The sequence below is a fragment of the Cryphonectria parasitica genome (genome assembly GCF_011745365.1).
Source record: "Cryphonectria parasitica EP155 unplaced genomic scaffold M406scaffold_8, whole genome shotgun sequence".
Lineage (NCBI taxonomy): Eukaryota > Fungi > Ascomycota > Sordariomycetes > Diaporthales > Cryphonectriaceae > Cryphonectria > Cryphonectria parasitica.
The window spans coordinates 187,686-209,137 of NW_024468916.1; the positions used below are offsets into that span (position 1 = coordinate 187,686).

The 21,452-nt window shown below is 55.0% G+C and overlaps 8 protein-coding genes across 8 annotated transcripts; 5 read left to right on the forward strand and 3 right to left on the reverse strand.

The window, feature by feature from the left end:
• Positions 1-326: 326 nt before the first annotated feature.
• Positions 327-7,940, reverse strand: M406DRAFT_52619 (uncharacterized protein; the record flags this gene model as incomplete). Its single annotated transcript, XM_040924485.1, has 4 exons — positions 327-830; positions 922-6,302; positions 6,382-7,713; positions 7,793-7,940. 4 exons carry the CDS (start codon positions 7,938-7,940, stop codon positions 327-329), a joined length of 7,365 nt encoding a protein of 2,454 aa, XP_040772241.1.
• Positions 7,941-9,928: 1,988 nt separating this feature from the next.
• M406DRAFT_333340 (uncharacterized protein) lies at positions 9,929-10,798 on the forward strand (the record flags this gene model as incomplete). Its single annotated transcript, XM_040920836.1, has 1 exon — positions 9,929-10,798. The coding sequence occupies one exon, from the start codon at positions 9,929-9,931 to the stop codon at positions 10,796-10,798; it is 870 nt and encodes a 289-aa protein (XP_040772242.1).
• Positions 10,799-11,041: 243 nt separating this feature from the next.
• On the reverse strand, positions 11,042-12,889 carry M406DRAFT_265615 (uncharacterized protein; the record flags this gene model as incomplete). The annotated part of the gene is made up of 3 exons (XM_040917748.1): positions 11,042-11,688; positions 11,751-12,695; positions 12,793-12,889. 3 exons carry the CDS (start codon positions 12,887-12,889, stop codon positions 11,042-11,044), a joined length of 1,689 nt encoding a protein of 562 aa, XP_040772243.1.
• A 550-nt stretch (positions 12,890-13,439) lies between these two features.
• On the forward strand, positions 13,440-14,657 carry M406DRAFT_342099 (uncharacterized protein; the record flags this gene model as incomplete). Its single annotated transcript, XM_040921735.1, has 2 exons — positions 13,440-13,541; positions 13,629-14,657. 2 exons carry the CDS (start codon positions 13,440-13,442, stop codon positions 14,655-14,657), a joined length of 1,131 nt encoding a protein of 376 aa, XP_040772244.1.
• A 498-nt stretch (positions 14,658-15,155) lies between these two features.
• M406DRAFT_323790 (NAD(P)-binding protein) lies at positions 15,156-16,355 on the forward strand. The gene has a single exon (XM_040919816.1). The coding sequence runs from the start codon at positions 15,356-15,358 to the stop codon at positions 16,265-16,267; it is 912 nt and encodes a 303-aa protein (XP_040772245.1). The 5' UTR covers positions 15,156-15,355; the 3' UTR covers positions 16,268-16,355.
• Positions 16,310-17,770, reverse strand: M406DRAFT_342101 (uncharacterized protein; the record flags this gene model as incomplete). The annotated part of the gene is made up of 3 exons (XM_040921736.1): positions 16,310-17,159; positions 17,240-17,280; positions 17,402-17,770. The coding sequence occupies 3 exons, from the start codon at positions 17,768-17,770 to the stop codon at positions 16,310-16,312; spliced, it is 1,260 nt and encodes a 419-aa protein (XP_040772246.1).
• Positions 17,771-18,141: 371 nt separating this feature from the next.
• Positions 18,142-19,464, forward strand: M406DRAFT_294789 (uncharacterized protein; the record flags this gene model as incomplete). Its single annotated transcript, XM_040919155.1, has 2 exons — positions 18,142-18,375; positions 18,633-19,464. The coding sequence occupies 2 exons, from the start codon at positions 18,142-18,144 to the stop codon at positions 19,236-19,238; spliced, it is 840 nt and encodes a 279-aa protein (XP_040772247.1). The 3' UTR covers positions 19,239-19,464.
• A 245-nt stretch (positions 19,465-19,709) lies between these two features.
• On the forward strand, positions 19,710-21,275 carry M406DRAFT_281190 (uncharacterized protein). Its single transcript, XM_040918432.1, has 3 exons — positions 19,710-19,913; positions 19,998-20,623; positions 20,719-21,275. Exons 1-3 carry the CDS (start codon positions 19,809-19,811, stop codon positions 20,972-20,974), a joined length of 987 nt encoding a protein of 328 aa, XP_040772248.1. The 5' UTR covers positions 19,710-19,808; the 3' UTR covers positions 20,975-21,275.
• Positions 21,276-21,452: the final 177 nt, after the last annotated feature.

Sequence of the window (21,452 nt, forward strand, 5' to 3'; positions counted from 1 at the left end):
TAATAAAAAATAATGCATTGCAGGCCGTAGAATCTTTTCCAGACGAAGCAGTCAAAAGAACACGGCCATGGGGGGAAAACATAAAGACAACCTTTATCACGCCAGCCTTCCTTGCCAATGATGAGAGGGCCACACACCAACTCCATGCGAATCCTAGAATGCACTTGTTGGCTGTAGTTGCAAGCCTCCTGTCAAAAGAGAAAGGAAAAAGAAAACCCCATCCTACGATGCCACCTTCCAGAGTCAACACATCTTTCTGCATCGCTATGCCCATCCATATGAGCCATAACCTTCCATCTATCCATCCGCCCGTCTTTCCGTGTTCCTCACCAGAAACTGCACCAACCAATGTAGTGCTGGCAAAGGTTCTCGAGCTTGGTTGCCTCGACAATGAGCTTGTCCACCTGCGTCAAAACATCCAGCTCCTCGCCCGCCTTGAAGTCTCTGCCCGTCAGCTTCTGCGACACCCGGTCCAGGACCTCCAGCGCACGAGCATTCTGCATCTCCGCCGGGTCTTGGTTCTGCTGCCCATTGATGCCGTTGGCTCCGTTCATGTCGAGACTGCCCGGCAGACCAGCAGACGAGTTGGTGCGCGCCCGCAGCCTGGCCCCTGGAGGTCCGCCCGGCATTGCCGCCGCCGCCTCAGCCGCGTTGCCCACAGCTGCCTGTGCCGCGCGGAGGGCCGCCGGATCAGCATCGAGAATAGATGCGCGCCGTCCCCTATTGGCTTGTGGCCCAACGAGGTCTGCTTCTCTGACTGATTCGAAGTTTGGTCCAGCCGGGCTGGCAGCGTTGGTCAGACGCCACGTCAGGAGAGGGTCGTGGATGAACTAAGCGGGTTGAAAGGATAAAGAGTCAGTAAGAAACATTCAGCTGCCTGAGAAGGAAAAGCAAACAAAGAATGCAAGCGAGAGAACTTACGGCTTCCAGAACCGCCATGACGCTCTCCTTGTTGTCCCTGAGCACCCTCATGACGTGCTCGCACGTGATGCGGAAGCTGCCCTCGATGTTGGACACCTCCATTGCGTAGGTGAGCATGCGCGTGAGACGGAACGGCACCCGCTCCGGGTACTTCTCCCGCTTCATGGCTACCTCGAAGCAGTCACCAAAATCAATGTGAATGATCTTGCCCGTGATTCGATCCAGCATCAAGTTCGACGGGTGACGATCGCCCAGGCCGAGGATGTAGCCCACCATACTCATCACGCCCAGGCTGCGCGTGTAGTTGGTGCGCCGCTCCAGCCACGCCTCGGAGCTCTTGCTCTTCAACCACAGCACACGGTACAGGTCCTGACCCGTGGTGTTGTCGAGCGCATATCCAAACACCTCGACCTTTTGCATGAGCGTCAGGTTATCATAGTCAGGCGCCATCTGCAGCATGATGCGGTGTTCGATGTTGAGGAGGATCTTCCGGCTCTCCCGGTACTCCCTGATCAGCATGTGCACCGTGTCGCTGTTGGGCACCCAGCCCAGCAGACCAGAGCTGTGGCTGAGCGGGATCGCCGGGTATCTCTGTATGTTCAGGTGACGCTTGTAGCACTCGGAGTCATTGGCGAGGAGAGTGTTGCAGAGACCAAACAGCTGCATCACACGCTCATCCTGTCGGATATCCTCGTGGCCCTTGAGCAGGAACGTGTAGGGCACGCCGTCGCTTCCGTTGATGATCAGCTTGCGCGGCCGCTGCTTGCTGCTGATGACGGTAAAGGTCGAGTCAAAAGACATGATCCGCACGATCGGATGACCGCTGCGGTATGTGCCCGGTACTGCGAGGTCCAGATCTCTGGCCTCCAGCAGCTTCGGTGAGCAGTACGTAAGCTCGAGGGATGTCATCTGCGGCAGCTGCCTATAGATGCGCCGATAGACTTGGTAGTATAAATCCCAGGCTTGGTTCAGATCATTCAAATCATGACTGACTTCGTACTGTCGACACCACTCCCTCGCTTCGGTGAGATCGCGCCCAAACGTCTGCACGAACGAGATCTCCCTGAGTGTCTCCGGGCCCCGGTCCAAGAATGCGTGGAGGGGCTCAAGGGCCGCAAACATGCCCTCGATGTTATGGACGACGAAATAAAGGCGCGACGCTTCCTCTAGACCTTCGTGCCACAGCTCATGCCACAGCACGGCGACGCGGATCAGCTCGTGACTGACCAGTTCTGCCTGCTCGACCAGCTTGGCACTGTGCTGGCGCATGCTGTCCATGATCTGCGCTGCAGACCGCGACCGACGGCTGCCCTGCCAGGACTTCATCGCCACAGTGAGTGGGTACACAAGAGCCTGAGGGTGTGCTCTCCCAACGTCCGCCAGGAGGTGGTGTACGGACTGCTGTACGCGCTTGTTTGGCTGGTTGATGCGCGCAATCAGCTGCGGGATCACCTCGAGCCAGGTGTCGACGCTCACGCGCGTGAAGCCCTCCGTGACAGCAGCATTGACCTCAGAATACCCGCCGTGCGTGAGCCACAGCGTCAGCAGGCGTAGGGTGTCCTGCAGAGAGCTTCCCTGAGACAGCGAGATGGACTCAAAGAAGCCGTGGACAGCTGGGACCACGTGGTTGGCGACAACGTTGTGGTCGATGCGCGCCGGAGCCCCTTCGCTGCGGGCCGCGATGGACTGGACAACCTCGAAGTTGGCCAAGGCCCAAGCATGCCATGCCTTGTACCACCGTGAGTTGTATTTGGTGGCTTGCGAGTAGCACGTCAGAATATCCCGGACGTGCGTATGCTGCCAGTCATCCTTGTGCAGTGCGATCATCCACTCGCCCTGGCGCAGGTAGCACTTGGCCAGGAGGACAGCATCGTCCACCGACATCCTGGGCGGATAGTTGGCTTGGAAGGACTCATGATTGGCATGGTCTGCGTAACCGTACGCCTGGTTCAGGAAGGCCGCGTCGCCGCCGTTCGCCGCATGCTGCTGGGTTGCTTGGCGAGCGTAGTCGAACGACTTGGCCGATTCTGCAGTGAACAGACACAGGCACCGGAGCGCTTTCTCCGAAATATCCGAAGCCCTGTGGGCCGGCTGCTGGCCAAGTTCCCATTGGTATTTCAGGACAGCATAGACGACCTGGCTGGGCACTGTGGCCCGTGTCGTACTTCGTTCATTCCAGAAGGGGATCATGGTGTCCAGGGGCGCATCGCTGCCAATCAGCTGCTTGAGCGACTTCTCGGCAATTCCCATCCGCCCTGACTTGCGACACAAGTTTGCAAACTTGATCCACATCTGCATGTTCTCCTTGGGCGTCATCACCAGAGACCGGAGTCGGAGCATCCTCTGCCAGACGTCGACGTAGCGCTGGCACCCCTTGAGGCGTTGCTCCCATGTGCGACGCAGCGTGGCCTGCTTCTTCTCGTCCGTCTGTTTGTAGACAATGAGTTCCTCCAGCTCTGCCAGCATCTGCACTCGAACAATAACCTGATACGCCCGGTTGTATGACTCGCTGACCAAGGCGCTCAGCTCCGTATCAAGGCCTTCTCGGGCGTTCTCGATGTTCTGGGCAGCTTCTCTGAACTGGTTGCGATGGAGTGCCAGGATTGCGCCAAAGAAGGCCCTATCGGGCGAGAATCGCTTGAGGGACTGCAGATAATTGTCCATGGCATCCCATTTGCCAAGACCCCAGGCAGCTGTAGTCGCCAGAGGAGCGATCCGACGCTGGACCTCTGGCGACGAGTTCGCCCAGGTGTCGCTGGCCAGTTGACCCAAGGTATCCCACTCACCCAGGGCGTGCAGGCAGCGCATCTTACCCATCACAATCTCCACTGGTGCGGCGACGTCTTCAGGTATCTCGGATGCGCGCTTGTCGTAGAAAGCCAAAGCCTCCTCCCATCTCTCCAGCTTTTCGAACCACGTTTCCCGCAGCTGGATGCCATCCTTGTAGAGCTGCGCCTTGCGAAGGATACCAATAGCCGCATCGGACTGTTGAAGCTGGTTGTTGATGACGATGAGCGCTTCAACGGCCCCACTGCTCTGGTCCTGGAGAAACTCCAGTTCCTTGTAGTGAAGAGCCTTGGCGTAGGCGTGGCAGCGAGCTGCCTCCCTGCCCAGAACCCGGATGTCGATGGGCAGCGCCTTGTCGTCGTGCTCCATAAACTCTGCCAGGTGGAGCAGCAGGTTTAGGAGGTCTGGGGTCACGTTCTCGGACTTGATGGCGTTCTCGAGGTTCAAGATGAGCTCCTCTTGGAAAGACTCGTAGAGGTCACTCCAGCAGCTAACAAACGCTGAGTTGAAAAGCTCTCGTGCCAGTGGCAAGTACACGCTCGCCAGCTGCGCACATGCTCGGAGGCAATGATTTGGTGACTCTGTCAATAGCGTCGTACTGAAACGGCGCAGCCATTCCTGCCAGTCTTCCTTAGTAGACTTGCCTCTGGTGTCCCAGGCCGACTTGAGGTGGATCGCATTCATCTCAAGCTTCTTTGTTCCCAGGTCCGCAAAGGGGGTAGCATCAACCTGGTCGACGAAGCGCGGCTCCGAACTCAGATCTTGCGGTAGCACACCGCCCTCCTTAAGGCGGTTGACGAGCAGATCATAATTGTTGTGCTGGATACCGTTGTCGCGTAGGATCTTGCCGACGGTGTGTGAGAAATGCAGGTAATCGCGCCCCAGCTGTTGGATGAGCGCGCAGAGCGTCTCCATGGCTGCTGTTCGAAGCGTTGAGTCGTTCTCCTGCAGGATCCTAGTCAGAGGATGAATGATCTTCGCCGCGAAGTCGTTCAGGTTGACCTGCCGCGAGATCTTTCCGATGGTTTCGATCGCCACCCGGCGTAGGAATGTCGGGTTGCTAGGCTTCTCAAATGTCCGCACGATGACAGGAATGATGAGATGCATGTACTCTTCTGCGCTGGAGCCAAACACCAGAAAAGCATGCAACACCTTCTCCGAAGCAATACGCTTGGCCGACACCTCCCTCTCCAGCACACCCAGCATCAGCGGTAGCAGGCCAGCGAGGTAGACCTTGAACTCTCCCTCAAGCGACCGGGAGATTGCCTCAACAAGAGACAAGATCGTGGATTGCAAGGCAGCCGACTCCCCCCAGAACTCCTGGAGGACCTCGACAATTTCCGGCAGGAAATTGCGGATGTGCTGTCGAACGATGCTCACCAGCGTGGCAAGCTGGTTGAAATAAGACTCTCTTCGTGGACCGCTCGTGCTTCGGATCACCATGAGGAAGGCCGGAATAATGCGGTCCAGGAAATTGACGCACTCCAAGCCCAAGGTGCGGAAGATATTCATGATAGCCTCAATTACTTGGGCATGGTACGACACCAAGGACTGATCCTTGAGTATGTTGAGCAGGGCGTTGATGACGACGGTGGGATAGTACTCTTTGTTAGAAGGCGTCAATCCTGACATCATCAGCGACACATCTGTCATGGCCGTCGACTCGACACGTTGCTGGAGCTCGGGCGTCCGCTCTTCAACTTGTTGGTATCTGTAAGGGTCGAGCGCACCCAGAATGCCGAGTAACTTGATAGTCTCCTGGCGCAACGCCCCGTTCTGGGGCTCGCCGCGGATGATGTTCTGGAGAAGTTCCAGAAGCTGGGGATACTCGAGATATGGGTCGATCACATATCCAGAATTGCTGGCCAGCTGACCGAGAGTATGAAGGGCAGCTTCTCTCTTCTGAGCCGAGCTTTGGTCCTGAAGAGCCTCAATGATGATAGGCATCAGGCTGTCCTTGTACGGGAGCATGTCTTCTCCGCCGACAGCGCACAGCTCACCAAGCGCCTTCAATATGGTAGCTGCCACAGAAGTAGCTGGATCGCTGGCCTTGGGCAGAAGCACCTTCACCATGGCATCCACGTAGGGATGAATGATCTCCTGCGCGTTCTGGACGAGCAGGGAGAGCAACTTGGCACTCTCCTCCTTGTTCCTGGCCACATCAGAAAACTCGAGTTCGGTCAGCATCTGTATCAGGGTCTTGCGGAGCGACGGGGCCACATAAGCCGGGTTATATCTTGCAAGCCTGCCGATGATAGAGATGGCCACTTCTCTGATTGGGAAGTGCTCGTCGTTGAGGGCGAAAAACAAGGTGCGGATATTCTCAGCCTTGGAAAGATGCCTGTCGAACCGTTCATCGAGGGCGGCGAGAACAGTGCGGCGGATATTGGGGTCGAGATCAGAAACACCGACCGTGAGCAGCTTCTCAATGACCTCTCCGACGACGGCGAGGGCGTGGTAGCTCGTCTGGTTGACGATAGGATCTCGGACGTAGAGCTGACAACATGTCAAGGCCGCTGCTTCTCGAATCTCGGGGTCGTCATCTTCGACGTATTTGATAGCTACGTCGCGTACGAACTCGTTCAAGACATGGCCTTCATATTCAGACAACGTGTTCAGTTAGCTGTTTGCTTCTAGAGCAAGGGGGTGTCGGCGAGGAACAGAGAGACATACCTGAGAAGTCAAAGCTACCCAATGTATTAAGAGCCAACTTGATCTCGGCCTTTCGGTGCTCATAGGCAAGGGGGTCCTTGGGGTCCTTCTGGATGACAGGGGCCGACGGGAGGGTATTGGGCTGAGGAGCACCCAGAGGTTTGAAGGGCTGGCCGCAAAGCACCTTGCTGAGCATGTCGAGGAGACGCTCCTGGATCGTAGCCTTGACCGGCAGTATGTAGAAGGCCATATCGACGAGGGCTTGCGTCAGCTTGGGGGTCAGCTCACAGGCGAAGATGGGCCCTAGGAGGGCTTCCATGTATTTGCTCAACGTCTGACCAACAGCGACGGCCAGCCGACTGATGCAGTCAAAGACGGGGTCGACGGATCCGCGTTTGCGAGACTGGACGCTGAGTCCTTCACGCACGTAGATGAGCACACCGTCGAGATACGGGGCGATGGCACTCTTGACCGCATTGGCAATGTTGCCAATGGCAAGAAAAGCGTCGTTGCGCTCCTTTTCCTTCTTCAACATGCCCGAGAGGTGCAACATAAACGTGTGAAGCCTTGTGGTTGCGAACTCAGATGGCGCATAGTTGGCGAGGTCGGGGATCAAAAACACAACAGTCTTGCGAATGGTGGGGTCTCGATGGTCCTTAAATCGAGACACGATGTCGCATGCCTCCTGATAGTGATCCTGCATGTACATGCCGCCCTGCTCCAGCAGTTCCTTGAGAACCAGGAGGGACGCGTGGATGGACTCCACGGAGCCGACCTTGAGAGAGGATATGGCCTCCATGTACATCTTGTCCATCCATAGCTGCTTAAGCTCCTGGTCACGCTCGCGCATGATTCGGAAGCAGGCGCTCACGGCCTCGGCAGACGTGGCGCGGATCAGGTGGCGCTGGTCCTTGAGACCAGCCCAAAGCAGGTCGAGGACCATGCCGACGTAGGCGTACATCAGGGTGGGCGCATTTCTAGCGAGCTCACGAAGGACGAGAACCGCGCTGTATCTTCTCTCCTCGATGCGATCAGACTGCAGCCACTCGAGCGCGTTCTTGGTCTCGGCCTCGACCAGCTCGGAGATGATAGACCCGCCAGGCCGACACAGCTTTCCCAGGACCTCGGCAGCAGGACGCATGGGGTTTATGTCTTTTCCTCGTAGGACCTGACGGAGGCTCTGTGTGAAGCGCGTGTACTTGGTAGCCACGTCGATGCCGTCAAAATCGACGAGGGAATCGATGATGTAGATGCCGCCGAGGCGCTCGGCCGTGTCGCTGCCATGGATGATGAGGTTGCTGATGGCCTTCTGCACCTGTGCGATAAACAGCGCGAAATGCTCCTGGGGGAGATCTGACAGTACAGGAAGTCAGTGCAGGAGCGAGGAAAGGGGGGAGGGGGGGTCGGGAGAAAGGGCGAGAGCTACACGTACCGCGGTGGCAGACGGCCACGACATCTCGAAGCTTGAGGGCGAAGCGCTTGCGCTGGTCCTCGGATATGGTTCTCGACTTGATCTCCTTGACCAGACTATCTAAGCTCTCGAGGGCAATGTCGAGAGGGCGCGATGCTTGGCTCGCCATCTTGGTTCGTGTAGGTGGCAGGTGACTTGCCCCTCCAATGGACCTCTCTCTTGCTGGGACCTATCGCATTCTTGGGAGCCCACGGTGTTTGCGGGTTCAGGTAAAGGTCATAAGAATGCCCAGAAGCGAAGAGGTCCTGCCTTCGGTATCTAGCGTCTCGTGGGAACGAAGCGGTATGGGTTTGGGAGGCGGGGCGGGGCGCGTTTGGCGATTTTGATGGAGGACTGGGAGGTAAAGAGGGAAGAAGGTCGGGAAGAAGGCAGTCGAAGGTTGCACTAGACGGCCCGAAAAAGATGAGCGCGTGCAGTGCTACGCAAACATGAGTTGGTAATTAAAAGAAGGTCGTGGATGATGCAGCAGGTTTGGCAGCTGTCAATATGAGGAGCTGTTGGGTTCAGTTTGTACCACCACCTTCAACTTGACCTCACCTCGAGGTAGCTGATGGAGAGGCGTCACTTTACAGTGTGAGATGTGACATGGGAACCCCAGCTCGAGAGACCCGTCCAATTCCACAGAGTCTGGGGTACGTACTTCTTATCGTTATCGTTGCCTGCCCCTAAGTGCATGTCCTCGGTACTGAATCTGTGATCTTCGATCCCTCCCACATGCCTCCTTCTACTCTAAACCGCCACTAAGCCGCTAGTGGATTCCCCGTTCGACGTTTTGCGCCGCCTCGCAATATTTACATTTTGCAATCTGAAGTCGACATATTACATCTGAGTAATACACCCTTTACTCAAGCATGATCGAATGGAATGCGAAGAATGTTCTGGGTCTCGATTTCCCGCCCACAACATGGACGGCAATAAGTGAGATGGTACGAGGGCCAGTGACTTGTTCATTACTTGTAGCCCGTGCGTGCCAACCAGCGCATCTACTCCGGCCTTTTTCTGTACATGGCTTCAGGGCCTGGCTGGCTTCTCGCTTCCCCTTTCTCCTTTTGTAGCGCAGACGGGGATGAAGAACCATTCCATTATTGAACTGGCATTTGAGACGAATAAAGAAAGTGACATGCAGGCATGGTAAGAGGAGAGTTGCCGTCAGGCCTTTCCGTTCAGCGCAAGCGCGTTCTAGGGCTGTCGACTGAGCCCTCGTCAAGGTCATCGACACCGCAACACGCAGAATGTGGAGCATATTTGTACATGAACACAAAATGCTACAATTTCATTCTGGCAAAGGAGCAAGAATGAAAAGATACCAAAAGCAGAAAAGGTTTCCCCAGCCTTCCACTGCACTTGACAAATTTACACAAGTTCCAGTTGCGTTGGCTGGTTCGAAGTACTTGAGGGCTCGTTGGACCCTGGTTTGCTCTAAAGTCTACATCAAATCGAGGTTCGTTAATGTACAAAACTGGCTGCTACCCAAAGGTCGTTCTTGCTTCTCGACCAACTATGGGCTAAGTACATGTATCAGAGGCGAAGGCCACCTGTGGCAACAAGATGATTCTGGATTTGCTCGACGTCGGCCGAGATCTACATCGGTGCGTGCGGCGCCTGTTGGGCCCGGGAGCACCGGTCACATTCGAGCAAACCAAGCGACAATATCAAGGATGAGGTTGACTAAAGTAGGGAGATTTCCAGACCTGAGCTCTTCGATTTCTATGCTTTAGGTATTGATCAGTTGCACTCTGCATGATACCATCAAAAGTTGGCACCCCCCCCCCCTTCTCCTGCCCCCTGAAACAATGATTAGGAAAAAGTACCTTATTATACTTCAAGATACTTATTTTCCTATCGCTTGTGCAACTTTCTGATTGCCCTCTTGCAACTCATATAGTTGACGGTAGCTGGGTAATCGCAGCTCTCTTCCTATTGGTACCTTTACAAGACTTGACATTACATAGGGTTAGGGTTCCAAACCTTCCAATACTATGTCCCGCGCGCCATGTCCTTTGCGAGCAGGCCAACAAACGAACCAACCGACATCACCTGAAGATCCCCAACACCACCTGTCGCAAACTCGCCTGAAATATCCCAGTATCTTCCACCATGGGTAATGACGGCGGCTCGATCCCGAAACGCCGCGAGCTCGTCAAGGAAGCGGCGCGCAATCCGACCGTCAGCGAGCTGAAAGCCACCGCGCTCGAATCTCTCAGCCATGCCTGGACACACGATCCCTTATCCTCCGAGTCTCTCGACATGGAGAACACCGTATCCGACTGGCGAGGCCGGCTCTACAACTACGAGTCCATCCTCAAGGGCCTCATGCCTAGCGACGTCGACGCAGACGCTGAGGACAAGGCGAACGGCAACGACATGACATTCTCGCAGACTGGCGTCAAGAGCCTCAGGGACATCGTCAGGCTCAGGTTCAAGCGCTACAAGCCGGCCGGCTCCAAGGCCAAGGAGATCTGGGCCTGCCCCGTCAGCCTCAAAGAGCTCGGGCCTGCCACCAAGTCTGTGTACATCGTGCCCTGCGGCCACGTCTTTGCCGAGGTCGCAATCAAGGAAATCACCGACCAGGAGCACAACTGTCCCGAGTGCAGCGAGCCCTTCGAGGACCAGGACATCATACCGATCCTACCAATCGAGGAGGCAGAGCTGGTCAAGCTCGAGAGGAGGATGGAGGGCCTGCGCGCGCAGGGGCTGACGCACAGCAGGAAACAGGACAAGAGCGGGAAGAAGAAGAAGAAGCGGAAAGCCGAAGACAAGGAGGAGGTTGACGGTGTAGATGGAGGCAGAGCCCATCAGGCCGAGTCAGAGGCTCGCCACAAGGCCTCCAAGACACAAAAGGAGGCTTACGGGACAGGCCGATCTGGAGGCATCAATAATCCGTTGACGGCATCGCTAACTGCCAGAGTACTGGCGGAGCAAGAGGACAGAATGAAGAGACGGAAATTGGCCTCAGCCAGTGGCTGATCGGCTGCGCGCACCTCGAACATGGAAGATCTCGATTGAATACATATCTCATACATGGGCTAAGCAGCATTGACTGCAAATACTAATGACACTTTGATACCCCCCTTCCTTTATACGCTCGCTCTATGATCTCAAGCAAAATTCCCATCTCTATGGTCCCCGAACTGCTGTTCCTGGTCCTTCCAACGTTGCTGCTGTCGCATTTCACAAGGCAATCCAGTTAAAATCCGTTGTGGTCCCTCCTTAGAGCTCGTCCTTGGTCCGGACGCCTGGCTCGTGTACGTCTTCACAAGCAGCCGGTGTGCCGACCTCCATCTTGTAGACACACTTCTCGGCCTCGCTCACCCTCCAGATCTCATCCGTCTCGGCACATCCGAGCCAGACGTCTGTCCGTCGGTGTGGTCCATTCCAGCAGCTCTGACCGTTCTCGTAGCGCATCACCAGGCGAGGTCCCTTGCCCAAGCTCTTGCCATCGATACGCTCCTCGTCGTCGGCCATCTCCATGTCAATGCGAGCAAACTTGCCCATGTTGGTGCTGCTGTGGCCTTTCTTGGACTTCTGGCTAGTCTTGCCAAGCCAGCAAACCTCGTACTCGTACTCGCCGCTATCGGTAGAGACACACTTATCCTTCAGGACCCGGAAGATGTCATCTGCGCCGTAATCCGTCTCGAGATCTTGCTTCTCCTCGCCGAGGGTCCTCTCCTTCTTGGAGAGATCATCCGCGACGGCTTGGAAAGCTTCCCGGGCAGCAGTGACGAGGACAGACTCGCTGTTTGGAGACGAGTTGTCGGCCACGATGCCGTTCTCAATGAGCCAGACCCGGAGATTATTGAGTTTGCCGTGGACGAACGAGCGTATAGACTCTGGAAGATAAGCCTCGACGTTATAAACTGTGAATTGTTAGTGCATTGATCTTGGTAAGAAATCAGATCTGCCGTGGAAGATAACGTACGAATATCGGTATCCGTGGTCTCGGCCTCGTCAAACTCCTTCCAGTTGATACCGGAGCTCTCCCCGTCCTCCTTGACGATCTCGACGAGGTCGGACTCGGCCAGATCGGAGGGCGTGGCGTCAGCAACCCTGGCAGCATAGTCCTCCCATCCCTTAACGGCAGCCTTGACGCCCTCGTCGTTGAAGTTGGGATTATACTCCTCCTTGAACTTCTTGAGGATCTCCTCCAGCTCATCGACACGGCTCTGGAGCTCGTCGCGCTGGTCGAGGACTTTGCTCAGGGATTCGCGGAGCTCTGAGATTCGTGTCTTGGCCAAGCCAACGAGCACGCCAAGCTTACCGCCCTGCCCCTCGGTCTTGACGACCTTGCCTCTCTCTGACTGTTCGACCTCATAGTACTTCTTCTCGAGTTCATCCTTCTTCTCCTGCAGGCCCTGAATCTCCTGCTCGAGGGAGGTGATCCTAGCTTCCACCCTCCGCCGGAGCTCACGAGCCTCCTTGGCCATGGTCCGCCGGCGTTTAGCAGCTTTCTCCTTGGCCTGGGTACGTGCCTCTTCGAGTTTCCTGTGTTCTTTGCCAATCACACCGCAGCGATCCTCGCACTTGACTCCGCCGACATGTGCGTACTCCTCAGTGCCATCGCAGCAGAGGTCATAATCGCATACGCCATCATTGACATAGACAAAGGGCACGTACGAGCCTATGTGTCCAGCATTTTCGCACCAGAAGCCCGGCAGGACATTTGTCGTGTTGGTTGTTCCGGTAAAGGATGCTGGCAGAGGCTGGGGAGGAGAGAGGGGGTTGAGACCGGAGCAGGCAGCAGTGCCAGGCTCATCAGAGCCATCGGGGCAGTCACAGCTGTTGTCGTTGATCTGAGATGGTTTGAGAGATATCGAAGGGTGGCCGATACATGTAAAGGATTCCTTGGTGGAGTAGTACTTGGCAACTGGAGTGCAGACAGGCCAAATTAGCATTCATGAAAACCAGAATCGCCAGGAGAGTGTTTCTGAGCTGCCTGAGCAGTAGCATCAATGACGACTTACACTCGGGGCCAACACCTCGAGGCAGGCCAGAGTTCCCAGCAGCGGCAACCACCAAGGTGCTGGCACTCAGAAGCACCGACAAGCCTGTCTGCTGCATCTTTTGGATGCGGCTGCCACTCTTCATACAATTAGAGAAACAGAAAAGGACAGCCAGAGGATGTGTAGGTCGGGGCAATGGCTGAGAAATGTAGGTTTGAGACAAGAGAACCTACAATCACTTGCCAAAAATATGTCAAGCTGGCATCAGGACAGCAACGGGCAGGTATCAGTTCGTTGCGGGTAGTCGAGTAGCTTATAGTGCTATGGTGTCCTGGGTGCCACTGGATGCCAACAGGCATGTACCCCGGTGCCCCACCTTTACTTGCTTGGCAGTCAAGGGCCAATCAAACATCCAATTGCGTTCAAGGTGGCAGGGATCCGTCACTGCCAGTGGCACCTGTTCTTGCTTGTATCGCACCTGCTACCCTGGTTAGCCATGTGAATTTCTGCCTACAAAAAAATTACCCCTCCATCTCAACCACTTCAACAACCACTTGTCGCTCGACACTGCCACCACCACTACTACTGTTACTATTACCACCACCACCAATACTTGTGTTCTTGGTGTACACAACAGATGGGTGAGGCTGGCAAACACATCGAAAACCATGCCACAGTCACCAGCTTCTTCAGGCGCACTCGAAGAATTGGCTTCGCTTACCAACAATGCTGTCCTTCTTATTGAGGGCATCGAGCAGTCCTTGAGAAGTGTTGTGGACTCAACTAGTGACGCTGGCTCTTCTGCAGACAACTGGCCTGGTGCAAAATCTGTGGCAGACCATGACAAGCAGCAGCAGCTGGACTGTCTAGCCTTAGCCCGCGACTCGGCAAGCCTGATCAAGGCTTACTCAACCAAGATTTCACTCTTCATCATAAACGAGCCCTTTACTCCGTCCGCCATCTGTACCGTTCTGCGGCAGCTCATCCAGGGCGCGGTTCCTGCTGTCGCCTCCGCTGTCCAGCAGTGCAACGCTGACCTCTACACGAAAGTCATCCGTCGGGATTTGGCCTGGAGGTGCGCCCGGCTTTTGAGGGAGCTCAGGGAGCTGCTCCAGAAAATTCCCAGTGATGGCAAAGTTCTGCCTGAGAACCAACGAAACGGTCTGTCGGGAGCAAAGGCAGAGAAGGGTAGTATCGTCGCCACAGGCGTCCTCTGGGGCTTGTGTGACGAGGTCATCAGTTTCGCCAATCTCGGCGTGGCAAAACACTTGGTCCACAAAGCCGAGCATTTACGGGATACACTCAAGGATGTGTTGGAGGAGCTGAAGGAGTGGAGTGAAGAGCAGGATGGTGTGGACGATGATGAGGATGAAGACGACGACGAGGCCGAACATGAAAATGAGGATGAAGTGGAAGTTGACCATCTTGCGGACGGCATGAACAACACCCATATCAGCACGCAGGCCATGCTGGACTCGTTCATGGACTCTCAACAGAACATTCCCCGCGGCGACCCAGAAAAGATCAGAGAACGCCTCGAGTCAACATTGCGGCGGTTGCGGCTCACGGTCTTGCTCTACCAAGCTCTCATCAAGAGGAGGCTCAAGACCCTACCTAAGCTGCCCCTAACCCATGACGCTGATTCAGTGACTGTTTCCCGGCTGGATGAAGTCATGCCTCTGCTCAGGCGAATTACGGATCGTTTCAACAGCCTCGCGGTGGCTTTTTATGAGCTTGATTCCGCCGAGATTACCACGCTTATGGATCAGTGTTTCTTCGACGCCTTTGCCGTGTCGGAGCTGTTGGCCAAGCCATGGGATGGCCAGCAGAAAGACGAGTTCACTGAATGGGTTGCCAAGTTCCAGGTGGAAATAAAAAAGAATTGATTTCGGTATTTCAAAGGTAGCACGAGCGCCCACCCATCATCGAGGCTATTTCTTAAAGGACAGCAGCGTGCTGGAGCGGTCGAAGAAATGATTCCAGGACCTACAGAATTGCACGAATATTCGAGCACGGCTATCTGTTACAGCACCATCGCTTTTTACAAGATCATAGACAAGCCAAATAATTCACTACATTTTGTCGGGGCCACCCCACAACTTCCAAGGTCAACCCGGACCGGCGTACCAATTCATAAGCCCCCGGCCTAACTGCGTCCCGTAGACCGACGCTTATGTCGGTCCCGGCCAAAGTAAAGGGACCTTACCGCTGGGAGAAGAAGGCTGCTCCTGGTCCAGCTCTGAGCAACTAAAACGGCATGTTCCAATTGCCGAGCCCCAGCAGCACCAGTCAGCCCGTCCCAATGATGTCGACTAGGACTAAAGATCGATCATGACGAGGGTTGAAACACTTCAAAAAACCGATATCAATGACGAGGGCAGGGAGATAAATCATATTACCTGTGTCCTGTTGTATAAGTATCACAACCCTCCTTGAACAGTTACGTCCTACCTACTCTGGATTCAGATTGAAGTTGGCAGGTAAACATTTCGGCTTCACTTACCCAATCTGTCTCGTCAACTCTCTATTTCATCTTTTTTTTTTCTTCTTTCAAACCACGGCAGCACCAAGGAAGAGGAACAAGATGTCTAAGCCTTTTGTCGCAGTAGTCGGGGCGACAGGCCAGCTGGGAAGGCTCATCGCCACAAGTCTGAGAAACCGCAATGTTCCAGTCAAAGCGATCGTCCGCCCGAGGACGGACCCAGGCCGTACGGAGGAGCTGAGGAGCGCGGGTGTTCGCATCGCTGAGGCCGATCTCAGCGACGTGTCAGCCGTGACTGAGGAGCTACGCGGGGCCACGACCGTAGTCTCTGCACTGAACGGACTCGCCGATACGATGCTGGGTGCACAGGGGACGCTCCTCGACGCAGCGGTGCGCGCTGGGGCAAAACGCTTCATCCCCTCGGACTTCTCGCTCGACTTCACCAAGACAGCGCCGGGTTCCAACCGCAACCTAGACCTGCGGCGTGAGTTCCACGTCGCGCTCGATGCGTCCGGCATCGAGTGGACGTCGATCCTGAACGGGGCCTTCATGGAGCTGCTCGCGGGTCAGGCGCCACTGATCAACGACCGATTCCGCCGCGTGCTGTATTGGAACAGCGACGAGCAGCCGCTCGACTTCACCACATACGCCGACACTGCTGCGTATACGGCTGCGGTAGCTGCAGACCCGCAGCCCACCCCTCGCTACCTGCGCATCGCGGGTGACGTGGTCATGCCCAAGGAGCTTGCCCTCATCGCTGGAAGAGCGCGAGGGGGCGGGCCGTATTCAACCCTGTGGGTGGGGAGTGCCGGGTTCCTGGAGGGGGCAGCGAGCTTCATGAGGCGTTTTGGCATAGGAGGGAGCGAGAAGGATGTGTTTCCTGCGTGGCAAGGCATGCAATATACGGTGAACATGTTCTCAGGGGCTGGCAAGCTGGAGCCGTTGGACAATGATCGGTATCCTGAACTCAGGTGGACAAAGGTCGAGGAGTTTCTCAGCCAGACTCCAGCCTGAGGAGTCGCGTGATCAAGTTCCCAACAAACCGTTACACTTTCTTCAAAGACTCATCAATCGAGCCAAAGCCTCGGCAATATCCCTCGCGAATCCTTCATCGTTGATATCCCTTTGGTCCTCCACAACCTTGATTCCCGATCCCTGCAGCCCCTCCCGAATAGTTGAGAAGAGCGCCTCGTCTGCCTCTTCGTCGGCGAAGGGTCCTCCAGCGGTCGATATCATGCTCACGCCGCCAAGAGGCAGCCAAACCTGTACAGAAGAGGTCTTCCTGGCAGTCCTCAGCTTCTCAGTGATGAACCTGCCTACTTTTCTGCACTCTTCCTCCGAAGAGCGCATGAGTGTGACTGTTGGATTATGCTCGTAAAGAAGCCTGTCCTTGTATGCCTCAGGGACCGTGTTCCTGGGCCCAAAATTGCTCATGTCGGTAGCCCCGACCGAGACGATGTAAGGGATGCCGGCCTCCACCGCTGCCTCGAGCCGGTTCTCGCCGGCGCTCATGACACCCCCTGTGACGAGATCGCAAATTTCTGTCGTTGTCAGGTCCAGCACGCCGTCGAGCTTTCCCTGACGGACCAGTCTCTCCATTGCCTTGCCACCGTGGCCAGTAGCGTGGAAGACGTAGACCTCAACGCCATACTTGGCTTCCAGATGGTTGCGGATCACATCCACGCTTGGCGTGGTCACGCCGAACATGGTGATCCCGACACGCTTGGCGGATCCTCTGGTGGTTGTCTTCTCCCCGTCATCATTGTCACTCTTTCGCCTTGTTTCGTAGGTGCGGGCCATGGCTCCGATCGCAGCTCCGGCATTGCTGAATATGTCTCGGAGAACTTGGTTGAGCCCTGCAACATCTACCACGGAATATATCATGGAGATGTCCGTCTCGCCAACGCTGTGGTTGGTAAAATGATCAGTCATTGATGGTCTTTGTTGGCACCTACAAGTCTCGATATGCCATTGGGTGATACTTACATAGGGCCGGTATCCCCACTTGCAACCGTCGATATGATCATCTGGAGGAAGAAAGAAGTAAAAGTCAGTCACGATTCTACTTACTTCATTAAAGGAGGGAAATAAAGCAGTCATTTTCCATATTGAAGGGTTTTTCTTCTTTTACATGCTTTGTCAAGTTACCTTTGGAAATCCTATAGGAAGCACTTCTCTCATCACCTGTGCAGCAAGCGAGGTGCCCCCCGAGCCGCCAGCCGAGACAACAGCCGAGATCTCGCGCCCTTCAAAGAGCCTCTTGACAGTCTGGGCTGCGCAACCGGCCATGAACCTGATGAGCTCGCTTCTCGGCAAGTCAGACGTAGTCTTCCCATCACCATGGTCCCTGACGAGCTGTGCTTGGGAGATTGTGATTTCTTCGTGGTCGATGTTTTCCCTTCCGACATCGAGCAGGATTGCTTCAGCGGCGCCGTCGCGTCGGATGCATTTCTTCAAGAATAGCAGCTCTTGGAGTTTGGTGTCACAGGTGCCCAGCACGAGCACTTTTGCAGGCATGATGGTGAAGGGGAAGGAATCGAGGTGAGGAAGAATCAATTCTATCTTGACGTGCAAGGGCGGTATTATTATAATATTCTTTCAAAATTCAAATTTGATGACGAAAACAACACAACGGCAACGAGGGTTAGTTTTCGTTATTATCTGCCGTGACGGAACCTCATAATGATGATATTGATTGATTGATGAGCAAGTATTAAATAAATACATAAATACTGCGGGGCTAAGTGTGGTAATACGAGGCGCGAGACAACTCAGCCAGTGACGTCAGGAGGAGAAATGTTAGGCACAGAAGAGGAAGAGCAGATGCTGTTTTCTTTTCTCAAGACACACATTTTCTCTCTTCTTGTACTTGAACAACACAATTCACGATGGTGCCGCCCACCAACCGACAAGAGATCCTGCACAAGCTGCGTGAGCAGATCGCAGCAGGCCATGCAGTAGTCGGAGGAGGCGCAGGGATCGGACTCAGCGCCAAGTTTGCAGAGGCTGGCGGGCTGGACATGATCATTATCTACAATTCTGGGAGGTACCGCATGGCTGGTCATGGATCTTTGGCTGGGCTGATGCCATATGGAAATGCAAATGGTACGTGTAACCCAGAAGTGTGATTCTGGATGTCTGCTGCAGCAGACCAAACAAGGTAACACCACAGTTACTAACCTTGACCCTCCTCTTTGTTGTTCTCTGCTGACGCATCCAGATATCGTCGTTGAGATGGTGAGTGTCTGCTTAGCTCGTTTATTCCCCTTGACATCGTCGGAGTTGGAGGTGGCGACCTGAGAGAGTAGCCCTCGCTCCAGCTTAACTGGGTGATGATTACGTGGCTGACACAATGCCCTCCTTCTCACGATTGACATAGGCCAGTGAGGTTCTCCCCGTGGTAAAGCACACGCCTGTGCTCGCTGGAGTCTGCGCTACAGATCCCTTTCGGGACATACCTGCGTTCCTGCGACAGCTCCAGGAGCTCGGCTTCGCAGGCGTGCAGAACTTCCCGACGGTGGGACTGATCGACGGCCAATTCCGGGCCAACCTAGAGGAGACAGGAATGTCGTTCGACAAGGAGGTAGAGATGGTCAGGCTGGCGCATGAGCGGGACATGCTGACCACGCCGTACGTGTTCACGGCAGAGGAGACCAGGAAAATGGCGGAGGCGGGCGCAGACGTGCTGGTATGCCACATGGGGCTCACCACCAGCGGGTCAATCGGGGCGACGAGCGGCAAGAGCCTGGACGACTGCGTGCAGCTGATCCAGGAGCTGCGCGATGTGGCCGTCGAGGTCAACCCAGAGGTAATTGTGCTGTGCCATGGAGGGCCGATCGCGAGTCCATCGGACGCGCGCTATGTGCTGGACAGGGTGAAGGGAGTCCACGGCTTCTATGGAGCGTCGAGCATGGAGAGGCTGCCTGTGGAAGAGGCTATCGCCAATACGGCCAAGACTTTCAAGGCTTTGGAGCTGAAGTCGTAAGCATGACTGAGATGAAGTCTACTGATGGTGGTGGTGGTGGGTGATGATGAGGGTTATTATAGTGAGAGGAGAAAGACGAGGAAGAGGGTACGAAACTTCAAAGAAGTCCCATTGACCTAGATCATGAGCGCAAGTTACTAGTTGCAACATGTACTTGCTACTCCACAGCCCATCAACCACTAATGATATCAAATCCGACCTGTCTGCTTGGGCAGGACCTGCTGGGACTGACTGTGGTACACCCCTGTAGCCTCTGCCCACCTCGTGCTGCTGTGGCCGTTGGGTAAGTGAGAGCGCCTCAGCCACCCCTGTGTTCGTCTCTAACCCCTGCCCATGACCCCTGTCCTATCCTATTCTTCCCGATGACGACCTTTTCAACTTTTGTCCTCGGCGGCGCCGCCCTCATAAATTAATCTTTTTTTTCCTGCCACCTTCTGCAATCGAATTGTCGCAAACACCCCCATACATTCAGCATTTCCTATCCCGAGCACCAGACATATCACCCCTTCAGCAATATTCTCTTTTTCTTGCCTCACATATACCTCTACTGCCTAGCGAAATAAATACAACATGGGTTTCTTCTGGGCTGATCCCGTACCAACCTCGTCCACGTCGTCTTCGAAGCCTTCGGCCTGTCCAGTCCCTCATCAAAAGCGTGGAGATGCGCCTCCTCCAGTAAGTCTATGCAGTACCATCCGAGAGGGGTTCTGAGCTCCCTGGCATCCCAGGGACTTTAGAATTAACAGGAATTACGCGCAGCCGAGTTGTCCAATGCACAAAAGCACCCAGGATGCACTGAGCTCGGCATCTAACCACCCTCCCGCTGCTGCGGCAGCGCCTTCGTCGTGCCCCGTCCCCCACGACCAGAGAAACACATCCAGCACCTCCGAAGACTCCTCCTTCCTCTCCAAGCTCAATCCTCTCAACTACATGTTCTCCGACCTCTCGCAGTCCCGCGCCCCTAACCAGACGCACGTCCTGCCGACCGAGCGCGATCCGAGCTCCATTCCCAAGGGCTCTGGAGATGGCAACTGGGAGTACCCCTCCCCCCAACAAATGTACAACGCGATGCTTCGCAAGGGCTACACAGACACCGATGTCACCGCCGTCGAGAGCATGGTCCAGGTCCACAACTTCCTGAACGAGGGCTGCTGGGCTGAAATCGTGGACTGGGAGAAGCGTTTCGGCGGAGGCTTCTCACGGGCCTGGCAGATCTGCAGGCGTGGCGAGGAGAATGCCCAGGAGACGCAGCGGTTGTTGGACTGGAGGAACAACACCACACCAATAGAGCCTACCCTTGTGCGGTTTCAGGGCCGTCCCAAGGATTTGACTCCAAAGGCCTTCATGCTCCAGGTTATGGGCTGGATATATCCCGCCAAGTTTGGGTGAGTCGACTCCACACCTTTTTCTTTTCCATAAGAAAGAATCCCCAGCCAATTTGCCAACTACAGAATCGCCAAAGACTGACTCTATTTTGCAGCACTGAGAAGCCTTTCGATCGACATGATTGGTATGTTTCGAGAAATGTCGACGGCACACAGAAGGAGGTTCGATATGTCATCGACTACTACAGTGGACCCCCAGAGCCCACTGGGGAGCCCGTCTTCTACCTCGATGTCCGCCCTGCCATGACTCCCACCGGCGCCGTAGAACGTCTGATGAGATGGGGCGGAGATGTCTGGTGGAGGGCATCTGGAGGGGCCGTCCGCGAAGCCAACCAAGCAACTGGAAAGTGAAACGGGCCTAAAAACCTCTCAGCAAAGCAGCCTTTTTCTCTTCTCCACATCCCCTTTGGAAATGAGCTTCATGTTTGTATCATCACGCACGGGAACCTGATATGATTTGTATTGTCCGGACTTGGATTTCCAGCTGGCGTTTGGGAACTGGTCTCATGAGCGAATGAATGGTTCGTCTTCTCTTTCTGGGGCCTGGCAAACAAGATGATCAACACCGGACCAAAACTCCTCTCTACCTGTATCAATCGAGGAAGACGCCACCATATACTGCTTCAAAATTGGATAGCATTAAGCACCTCCCTTCTTAATTGTATCAATCGCTCTATACCTGCGAGCTTCCTTGTTCAATTAAGCAAAGCTATATAGGGTCATGTGTAGTACTGATGCCAAATCCTTTCACAATGCATATACATAGGGACAAGTGGCTACCTAAGTATGTATTCAAGTAGGTAAAGACTTGTGAATGCGAAAAGTGGCA